This window comes from Balaenoptera acutorostrata, chromosome 7, assembly GCF_949987535.1.
Source record: "Balaenoptera acutorostrata chromosome 7, mBalAcu1.1, whole genome shotgun sequence".
NCBI classification, from domain to species: Eukaryota; Metazoa; Chordata; class Mammalia; order Artiodactyla; family Balaenopteridae; genus Balaenoptera; species Balaenoptera acutorostrata.
The window spans coordinates 72,106,507-72,118,548 of record NC_080070.1 but is presented as its reverse complement, the minus strand read 5'-3'; the positions used below and the strand labels follow the sequence as shown (position 1 = coordinate 72,118,548).

At 34.9% G+C, this 12,042-nt stretch overlaps 1 protein-coding gene across 2 annotated transcripts in view; it reads right to left on the bottom strand.

The window, feature by feature from the left end:
• The window catches only part of AHR (aryl hydrocarbon receptor), a 51,379-nt gene that overhangs the window by 15,247 nt on the left and 24,090 nt on the right, over positions 1-12,042 (bottom strand). For both annotated transcript variants that reach the window (XR_009008874.1, XM_007164875.2), the window contains exons 3-4: positions 8,965-9,068; positions 1,822-1,911 (exon numbers count right to left, since the gene is read on the bottom strand). Coding sequence is in view for 1 of the 2 variants with exons in the window: in XM_007164875.2 (XP_007164937.2) it covers positions 1,822-1,911; positions 8,965-9,068 (194 nt within the window). In the remaining variant the exon portion in view is untranslated. The remainder of the gene's footprint in view (positions 1-1,821; positions 1,912-8,964; positions 9,069-12,042) is intronic.

Here is a 12,042-nt window from a genome sequence, read left to right as displayed (position 1 = left end):
CCATCTATATATATATATATATATATATATATATATATTTATATATATATATTTATATATATATGTATGTATACCCTCTCTTTTGTATTTCCCTCCCATTTAGGACACCACAGTGCATTAAGTAGAGTTCTCTGTGCTATACAGTACGTTCCCATCAGTTGTCTATTTTATACATAGTATCAATAGTGTATATGTGTCAATCGCAATCTCCCAATTCCTCCCACCCGACCCCTTTCCCCCCTTGGTGTCCATACATCTGTTCTCTACGTCTGTGTCTCTATTTCTGCTTGGCAAATAAGGTCATCTCTACCATTTTTTCTAGATTCCACATACGTGTGGCAATATTGTGTTTTCTATTTTATTTCATTTTAAGCAACCAAAAGGAATGATTGATGCTGAGCCACTGTATCAATTTCGTAACCCACTAATGAGTCACAAGATGCAGTTTTAAAAACGGTGCTATAAACCACCACCACCGTCAGATACGAATGTTTTCTTAAGGAATATCCAGGTTATATGTACATATGAAGAAAAAGACAGATTGGGAAACAGCTGATCTTTCTGATTTCTTAACTGTTACGAATCACATCAAATAATAATGAAACTAGTTATGTAATGAAGTTGCAAACAGGCTTTTCCACGGACATTAGCATATTTTCTTTAAAATTCAAAAATACTTAAGTTAGGCTTTGTGTCAGTAGCCAGATTCCACCCCTTTAGCTATCTGGACTTAAATCTTCCTACGAACTTTATCTTCTAGCATGAAGTCATCTCTCTATGCCATCCATTACACAATGCCAGAGTTATCTTCTGAAATACAGATTGGAGTATACACGTTCCCTTTAACAAAAACATTTAGTGGCTTCTACAGTGTGTATGACATAATTTAAACTTCAGTCTATATAACGGTGCAGACGGTGCTATTCAACCATCAGTCTTGGCATCACCTGCCAGCTTGTTAGAAATGAAATACATGGGCCCCACTCTGACGTACTGAATCGGATTATATGGGAATGAGGCCCATCAATTTTATGACATCTTATGAAGTTCTTCAGGTGATTCTTATGCACATTAGAATTTAAGAACTACTGATATATAAGAGTAGTTAGCATTCAAGTGTACTTACAAACTTCTCAAATCATATTGGATGTTCCTGCCCCTCAAATATGCCGAACACCTTATTACTCCATTTATTCACTAGACACTCAGTAACATTAAACCAAACACGCTCGCCTCCTTCAAGGCCTTCCAACCTACTGTCTACAGTACGTCTAGCTTTTCTTCTCTGTGTTCCCTCCACAATTGTCCACCCATCCGGATCCTACACTTTCTTTAGGTTAGCTTAAATACCATTTCCTTCAGGAAAGCTTCCATAATCCATACAAGTCGGAATTAAAGGGAGAAGCCGTAGTATTTTGCTCATACCTTTACATATCACCTCATTCATTTCATAGTTGTCATATACCTTCCAGTATCCATAACTAATTTGATGGTAAATATTCTCTTGTCTGCCCCTGTCCAAACCCTATCTGCCCCTTACCCTAAAGTTTCGTATACGTAAGAGTTCTTTATAAGTGAAAGAAGAAACACAAAATCGATGAATCACATATACCCTTAAGGAAATTATAATGCAGTAGATTTTTAAAAGTATAAAAATATATTAGCTGCAAACATATACTTTTTTATTCTATAGCATATGTACTTTAATTACATTTTATATATAAAAACTATCACTTGTGTCCCTAAGTATAAGATAAATTAAAAGTAGAAAATTAATTTTCCAAAAAAATTTTTTTAATGACCTAAGAAAAATATATTTACCTGCTGAAACCCCAGGTAATCTTGTATAGTAGAAGAAGCATAAAAGACCAAAGCATCTGTAGTGACAACCAATACAAAGCCATTCAGTGCCTACAAGGAAAAAAGTTACAAAATTAGTAATGTGACTAAATAAAAATATCATCATCCATAAATATTGACTTCAGTTAAGGCTGTTACTTTTATTGATGAACAAATCTTTAAAATGCTTAATATTATTACACTCCACAAATGCAGAAACACCACACACCCCAGTAGTGAGAAGAATCTATTCACACCTTTTGATTCTGCCAAAGAAAAGCTTAGAGCTAATTTAATACTCAATCACAATAACTTTAATATTTATTTCTTCTTCTTCCTCATGCTTTAGATTTTGTTTTAAATATACTGTACATGTTTTTTAAATATAACTGTATACATATCATTTACTGTAATCTGTCACATTGCTTTTAAAGGAAGATAATGTGTAAAGATGTTTATTAGAACCGTAAAAAAATTTGATAGAAGAAAAGCTCTGTGCAAAGATAGTTTATAAGCACTAACACAGTTTGAAATGTGGATGCTCTCAAAGTATTATAAAACTTATAAAAACTTTTTATTAGAAAAGGAATACACAAATGGACTCTACATAAAATACACATGTAGAACAAATACATGTAAGACAAGTACACAGCAAATATAGTCCATTTAAATTTAATATAATTACTAATATATTTAGGTTCAAAGCTATCATTTTATAGGTGTTATTTTTATCTGTTCCACTTATACTATGCTGCTTTTTCTTTCCATTTTGCCTGCTTTGGGCCAATTATTTTTTATTGCTCCTTCTTCTTTCTTTTAGTTTAGAAGTTATCCTCTCTTTTCCTATTCTTTCAGTGGTGGTTCAAGTCCAATGTTAATATCGCTATACTCTAAGGTAATAAAAGTATTTAGATCAACTTAAACATTAATTGTGATCACATATTTTAATTCTAAAGCCCTCATTATTTCCTGCTTGAGTTTAATTCAGTACTTGTTTTACTCTATGCTATGTGATCATTGTTAAACCCTCCTGAGACACTCTTCTTCATGTAAGATGAGACGTGGAATGGTTTAGTTTAAGAACCACATCGTTTGGAGTCAGAATTTGGACTGGATTCTTCTGTTTCTTACTAACTGTGTGGTTTTATTAAGTTATTTACCCCTTCAAGCTTTAGTGTCATTGTTTGAAAAACAGGCACTGTACAGTGCCTGGTACAGAGCTGGCACTCAATTCATGTAAGGCACCATTACTATAATATGAGGTTGTGGAAATGAGCAGATAAAGATTTACATGATCATGCTTTGTGAATTACAGAGAGATATATAAATGAGAGCAAGTAGTTCATTCAACACTTAACGAAATACTGCATACCAAAAAGGATGCGTGCTAAGTACTGAGATTCAAAACTGAAGGAGCTACTGCGCCTGTGCTTATGATGCTCACACAGTCTTGCAGATACCCTCACTGTTAGATGAGGTAAAAGAAATACGGTGACTGTCTTCCTTTTCCCTCAAAGTCCTTTCACCCTCAAGATCCCTGGTCTATATTATACTTCTGAGAACTTGATTATGCCGACAACAAACAGCACCTTCTATTTAACCGCCACTTGTCTAAATGCTTTTTTAAATGTATTCAAGTACTTTAATTCCCTCAGCAATCCACTGAAGTAGGTGTCATATTCCAGTTTTTAAATCGAGGAAACTGAGGTAAAGAGCTGCACAGTAACTTGCCCACGGCCACACAGCTAGGAAAAAGCTGAGCCAGAAGGTAAACTTTGTCTAGCTCTAAAGCCTGCACACTTAACGTTATATCATGATCTACTGCTTTTATGTGTTACTGATCACCACTGTTGCATGCCTATAACTCATGTACTCACAACTGGGATCTAAGATCCTTGACTTTAGATATTATGCCTTATACAACCTGGCAATTTCCCCAGGATGAAAAATGGCGATGGCACCCACCAAGAACTTAAATGTTTAATGATTAACACCCCCAAAATTGAGTATTCTGACGTTTTAGCTGGCAGTAATAGTATATATCCATTACTGCATTTTTTAATCTTGCAAATGTCTTCCTTCTAGAAAATAGTATCCATTGATCATATGCATATTATTTTGTAGAATATCATGTTTTTCGAACAGTGGAACGAATTTAGTACTGTACAATAAGCTCATTAGTGCATGCCAGGTGACACAAAGATAATTTAGGGTATGACAGATCAACACCTTTAGACAAATGTTAATTGTCAGGAATAAAACAAAAAGCCTCTTAAAAGAATATATACTACCAATCTTAAAAGAATATATACATACCAATTATATGGATAGTAAATGATCTTAAATACCATGTGAAGCAAGGTTATTACTTGAACTGAATTATTATCTTAGTAAATTAAAAGAAGGAATTAATTTGGTAATTACATATTAATAAAAGAGATTATTATTCTTTGGTCTAAGTCACAACTATCTATCTGAAAATCATGTTGAGCTTCACTTACTATTTAATAAGAGAAATAAACTGCAATTAGTACTGTTATTTATAATTTCAACTGCTGTTATCTCAAAAATGAAGCTACAGATTTTAATAAGCACAGTATTAAGTAGCAATGGATAGAACATATTTAAATATATGAAAATAAACAACTTAAGCAAATAACAGATAATGAAAAGATACAAAAAGTTATTTTATTGTTTTATTTTTATTCCTCATAAAACAGTAACAAATTTAAGCTAATCAAGAAAATAAATATTTTAAACTTTCATTAAACATCTTGTAACATTTTCTTCATGTGCCTCCTTTGTTAAAACCAAAGGAAAAGATTTTGTTTCAAAAGTTTCAAGCCAGAGGGTATACTGTACCTCTGGAAACATCCTCTGCATCTAAGTGGTAACTAGGTGATAAACGCACATTGGAAATAAAAAGTAACATACCATTATGGCAACTGTGTGTAACGAAATATGCCATTTTCACATGTCTACAATGTGCTCATCTGCTTCATAAGAGATAAGAGGTATGGCCCTAAGCAAATTGTATAGTGTGTGATGCTTCCTACTAGAGAGGAAGCATCACAAACTATACAAATGGCATCCAACAGAATTAATGACAAGACCATTTATTTTAAATACCTAAATGTTTCCAATTTTCAGAAAATTAAAAAGTTAACACTAGTTTTACAACAGTATAGTTTTTTTCTGGGTCCTTGACATAGGATATGTTTACAGTTTGTCTAAACATTCTAGGGGAAAAATAAAAATCACAGGCCCAGATATCACTGATGAACATAGATGTGAAAACCCTCAACAAAACACTAGCAAACAGAATCCAACAGCACATTAAAAGGGTCATACACTGTGATCAAGTGGGATTTATCCCAGGAATGCAAGGATTCTTCAGTATATGCAAATCAATCAATGTGATACACCATATTAACAAACTGAAGAAGAAAAACCATATGATCATCTCAATAGATGCAGAAAAAGCTTTCGACAAAATTCAACACCCATTTACGATAAAAACCCTCCAGAAAGTAGGCATAGAAGGAACTTACCTCAACATAATAAAGGCCATATATAACAAACCCACAGCCAACATTGTTCTCAATGCTGAAAAGCTGAAACCATTTCCACTAAGATCAGGAACAAGACAAGGTTGCCCACTCTCACCACTATTATTCAACATAGTTTTGGAAGTTTTAGCCACAGCAATCAGAGAAGAAAAAGAAATAAAAGTAATTCTAATCGGAAAAGAAAAAGTAAAACTGTCACTGTTTGCAGATGACATGATACTATACATAGAGAATCCTAAAGATGCTACCAGAAAACTACTAGAGCTAATCAATGAATTTGGTAAAGTTGCAGGATACAAAATTAATGCACAGAAATCCCTTGCATTCCTATACACTAATGATGAAAACTCTGAAAGAGAAATTAAGGAAACACTCCCATTTACCACTGCAACAAAAAGAATAAAATACCTAGGAATAAACCTACCTAAGGAGACAAAAGACCTGTATGCAGAAAACTATAAGATACTGATGAAAGAAATTAAAAATGATACAAACAGATGGAGAGATATACCATGTTCTTGGACTGGAAGAATGAACATTGTGAAAATGACTATACTACCCAAAGCAATCTACAGATTCAATGCAATCCCTATCAAACTACCACTGGCATTTTTCACAGAACTAGAACAAAAAATTTCACAATTTGTATGGAAACACAAAAGACCCCAAATAGCCAAAGCAATCTCGAGAAAGAAAAACAGAGCTGGAGGAATCAGGCTCCCAGACTTCAGACTATACTACAAAGCTACAGTCATCAAGACAGTATGGTCCTGGCACAAAAACAGAAATACAGATCAATGGAACAGGATAGAAAGCCCAGAGATAAACCCACGCAGATATGGTCACCTTATTTTTGATAAAGGAGGCAAGAATATACAATAGAGAAAAGACAGCCTCTTCAATAAGTGGTGCTGGGAAAACTGGACAGCTACATGTAAAAGAATGAAATTAGAACACTCCCTAACACCACACACAAAAATAAACTCAAAATGGATTAAAGGCCTAACTGTAAGGCCAGACACTATAAAACTCTTAGAAGAAAACATAGGCAGAACACTCTATGACATAAATCACAGCAAGATCCTTTTTGACCCACCTGCTAGAGAAATGGAAATAAAAACCAAAAATAAACAAATGGGACCTAATGAAACTTAAAGCTTTTGCACAGCAAAGGAAACCATAAACAAGACGAAAAGACACCCCTCAGAATGGGAGAAAATACTTGCAAACGAAGCAACTGACAAAGGATAAATCTCCAAAATTTACAAGCAGCTCATGCAGCTCAATATCAAAAAAAAACAAACAACCCAATCCAAAAATGGGCAGAAGACCTAAACAGACATTTCTCCAAAGAAGATATACAGATTGCCAACAAACACATGAAAGGATGCTCAACATCACTAATCATTAGAGATATGCAAATCAAAAGTACAATGAGGTATCTCCTCACACCCGTTAGAATGGGCATCATCAAAAAATCTACCAACAACAAATGCTGGAGAGGGTGTGGAGAAAAGGGAACCCTCTTGCACTGCTGGTGGAAATGTAAATGGATACAGCCACTATGGAGAACAGTATGGAGGGTCCTTAGAAAACTAAAAATAGAACTATCATACGACCCAGCCATCCCACTACTGGGCATATACCCTGAGAAAACCATAATTCAAAAAGAGTCAGGTACCACAATGTTCACTGCAGAACTACTTTCAATAGCCAGGACATGGAAGCAACTGAAGTGTCCATCAACAGATGAATGGATAAAGAACATGTGGCATATATATACCATGGAATATTACTCAGCCATAAAAAGAAATGAAATTGAGTTATTTGTAGTGAGGTGGATGGACCTAGAGTCTGTCATACAGAATGAAGTAAGTCAGAAAGAGAAAAACAAGTATCGTATGCCAACACATATATGGAATCTAAAAAGAAAAAAAATCGTTCTGAAGAACGCAAGGGCAGGACAGGAATAAAGATGCAGATGTAGAGAATGGACTTGAGGACACAGGGAGGGGGAAGGGTAAGCTGGGATGAAGTGAGAGAGTGGCATGGACATATATACACTACCAAATGTAAAATAGATAGCTAGTGGGAAGCAGCTGCATAGCACAGGGAGATCAGCTCGGTGCTTTGTGTCCATCTAGAGGGGTGGAATAGGGAGGGTGGGAGGGAGATGCAAGGGGGAGGGGATATGGGGATATATGTATACATATAGCTGATTCACTTTGTTATACAGCGGAAACTAACACACCATTGTAAAGCAATTATACTCCAATAAAGATGTTAAAAAAACAATCACTGGCCCATAATTTAAAGCAGTTCAACAAGTGTTAAGCATGCCACATTTGTCTATTTTCACTTGAGATAAAGAACTTCCTTATTACTTTACTACATAAACTAAGATGCGTGTTTAATCACATTAAGCAGGAATTATTAGAATGCTTCCTGTGACCTGAATAAGGGGTCTTTACGTTTCAGCTAATATACATAAAAATCCTCAGCTAAAGGCAGGAGGAGGACGACTCACGGTTGAATATATTTAATTTTTTCTAACATAATGGAAGCAAAAGTTAATTTCCGCTATCAGGGATTTGAACACAATTACAAAATTATAATAAAATCTTATAAATTGTTAGGTTACACTTAAGCATTTAGTGAATGAATGGAGTTACTGAAACTTACGGCTACTTTTTGTCACAAAGGCAAATTAAGTTCTCCACTCAGTTCACTGGGTAGAATTGAAAATTATGTAATAGTAATAGCGCAGATTATAGCACACATCTTTTCTGTTTTGTTTTATTTTATTTAACTAGTTTCTTCTTTTTTTTTTTACCATTTTTTAAATTGAAGTATAGTTAATTTACAGTGTTGAGTTAGTTTCAGGTGTACAGCAAAGTGATGCAGTTATACATATATATATATTCTTTATAGCACACATCTTCATTCTATCTTTCTTTAACAAGATAAATACCTGAGAATTTTAACTGAGAATCGAGCATCGTATCAGATCCAAAAGAAAGAAAAATTGGAAAAGATTTAAAATACTTTTATAGACAAATCTACTAGAAACTCTCCAAGTTCTAGCGCATGACAATAGGGCTGACGGCTGTTGAAAAAAATCTGTAGCAAGTTGATAAGTCACACACAGCTGCTAAAAGAAAATATAGTTATAAGAACACATTGAAAAAAATAAAGTTCAGGTTAAGAACAATTTCAAACTATTTAACAAATAAAATTATTTTAATGGAGCTATATTCCTCAAAACATATACGTAAACCCAATGTCTTAAATGAGAACCTTTAAAATAATCTAGGAGTTCTTGCTATTTAAAGAAATGCAACACAGAAAGTGGTAACTAGACTTCTAATATATATGCTTCATAAAATTCCATTTTTTCATGTACAATACTAACATTTTACCACTATTGCAGTTCAGATGAAAGTGGTATGAAACGCTGGGTGAGTCCTAAATAAACTGGGGATAATTAAAAGGCTGTTAATTAATTTTCCATTTATAATTGTCCTAATGAAAACGAACTAAATTTACTACAATTTACCTGCAGTAAGAATTCTCCTTCCTGCAAGTTCAGGCCTTCTCTGCATTTTGTTCTACAGTTGTCCTGGACTCCATTTCTGTCAGCTGGAGTGGACTGTAATGCAACTATGAAAAAAAGGGAAAAACAATGATATAGTATAGGTGGTTTTTAAAATAAGCAGTTTCAAAGAGCTATAATAAAAAACCTCTGTACACCAAACACAGAGATAATTTGAAAAATTGGTATCTACTGGTACTACAGTAACTAAGTGAACAATCCTTTGCCAATGGGTGGTTTCCAGTCAGCTGACAGATTCTGGTGTGTTTTTTTTGGCTGCATTGGGTCTTCGTTGCTGCGCTGGCTTTCTCTAGTTGCGGTGAGCGGGGGCTACTCTTCGTTGGTGTGCGGGCTTCTCATCGCAGTGGCTTCTCTTGTTGCTGAGCACGGGATCTAAGCGCGGGCTTCAGCAGTTGTGGCTCGCGGGCTCTACGGCGCAGGCTCAGTAGTTGTGGCGCACAGGCTTAGCTGCTCCGCGGCATGTGGGATCTTCCCGGACCAGAGATGGAACCCGTGTCCCCTGCGTTGGCAGGCAGATTCTTAACCACTGTGCCACCAGGGAAGTCCCTGACAGATTCTTAAAGATAATTTTTGATGAGTTCACTATATGCTTTTGGCATCATTACTTAAGGAGTTTCAAAGAATTGCCATGACATTGCTATAAACACTCCTCCGGTTCTTATCTATGTAGGAGAATAAGGTTCCTCACAACCTAACCCATAAAAATATTTTTAATATGTCTCTACATATTTATCTTAACATCTGTGAACTACTGGGTGGTGAGAAGAAGAATCCACCAAATGCCTTATTAAGAAATATATGTCCACTGAGGTTAGGATCTTCTTGTCTAGTTTTAAGGTAAAAAACTGTTAGTAGTATTATTAAGTTCATATTAAATTTATAGATCAATTCATGGAGAATTAATGTCTTTATGATGTTGAATCAATCTGAGAACATGTTTGTTTTCCCATTTGTTCAAGTCTGTATTTTTTGTCCCACTAGAATGTTTTGAAGTTCTCCACAAAAAAGTATTTTTATGTCTATTCCTAGGTATTACACCTTGTAACGTGGCTTCTCTTTCATTATCATCTTCTAGTTGCTTATGGATTGCATATGTGAACGGGAGTCTAACGGGATGGTGGGGTGCTTACTATAGAGGGTAGCATGCTGTAATGCTGCATCTCCCCACCTTCCCATCTCTCTCCACATCGTGTGGGTGTGCAAGCATTTATAGTCTGGGAGGCAGCACAGCTGAATAGAAATAATAATTGCTACCATTTACTTAGTTAGCATTTTTCCAAGCACTCTCAAATGTTTTCTCAGTTAAAACATGTGGAGGGACATTGGTATCTGACAGAGCTGAGTTCAAATCTCAGCTCTGCCATTTCCTAAATGTGTGAGATTTCTGAGCCTGTCTCCTAATATGTAAAGTGGTAATTGAAAAAGCAAACAACAAAAAAAAACACCCTGCAGGGCCGTTGTGAAGAATAATTAGAATATATGTGAAGTTCCTGGCGTAGAGCAGCTCAATATTAGTTGGTAGCTTTAATTATTAGCAGTATTTCCCAAAGCTCATAGATTGCCCTGTTATAAAGTTTATACTTCTAGACACTATTACACCACCTTTCTATTTTTCTGATCTTTTTTTAACCTGTGATATTTAAAATAAGAGAAACCATTAAGCCAAACTAACTGTGACGTTCCTTTTAAGATTTCTTATTTCATTAGATTTTTATGTGCTAAGGATAATCTGGCTCAGTGATAAGCTGGAGATATATTAATAACCAAATTTTTCTCTCAGTTTGAGCAAAGCATCACATATAAAACATTTTCATGTGTGAAGCATATTTTCTGGTAAACCATCAGTGCATGTGTCACACTGGACTCTTATGCCAAGTCCTTGCCTTTGCAGAACTTGAAGCATATCTCTTTGAAAGAAGCAGCCAAAAACCTGGCCTCTGAATATAACAATTCCAAAAGGCCACAGAACAGATTTCCTTAGGCCAAAATATAGTTTGAGGTAAATTAACTGATGTAACAGTTAACCAAGACCAAAGGAAAGGCTTCATCTTTTCTCGTTGAAAGGTAAAGGACAGAGAGGCCTTTCCTCCCTTTCTGTCCTGTAAGCTTTGTTGTTCCTTGCTTTCCAGTGGCCACATTTGCTTGAATGCATTAAAACCTCACAATGTAAGGGTTAACTACACTCTCCTACTTTTCCAAAAGCTCCAGTACGAGGCACAATTTAAGAGTTATACCAAATATCAATAAGATTTGCTATTAGAAAGAAAACAACAAAACCCAAACCCTGACATTATGAAAGAAGCAAAGTCATCCTAAAAATGGATAGATATTAATTGTGTCAAATTTACAATGTCTAAATTTTATTAGGAATCTTTTAAAATTAACTTTTAATCAATGGAATGATGTCAGTTCCCACTAGAGTTATTGGACCACTGAGAAGCTGAATAAGAAATGAAAGAGGCCATTCATCTCAGTAACTTACAATTTGTTTCTGGTCTTGTATTGGGGATATTAGCCAATGTAATTAGATATTAGACAGACTCTGCCTTTAAGTAGGGCATATAAGCTATGGAAATGAAGAACCAGAAAAGAATGTCAAAAATATTAAGTACCAGGATGGAATTTAATTAAAGCATTAGAGGAACTTGAAAAAGAATAAATTCTTTTTAAACAACAATGCTTACAATTCTAAATGTTAGAGGGACAATATTTAATATGTATGTATAACTACTGCTTAAGTAGGAAAAGTGGTAAGTGCATTTGGGGGAAGGACCACTGGAGGGTCCTTCCAAAAACAAGCAAACAAGTATTTCTGTTGCTCTCTTGTTTAAGGCTAATAATTAATCAGTTAAGAACTTAAGTAAATATTGTGCAAAGATGAGTCCAGGAAGGGTGCACTCCCTTCCCATTCTCATCTAAAAAATACTAATATGACTTTTTAAAAAACTTATTTTATGTCCTAGCCACCTGACCCAAACTATGTAATTTTTGCCTTTCCATGAAGTTTGTCCTCTATTTCTT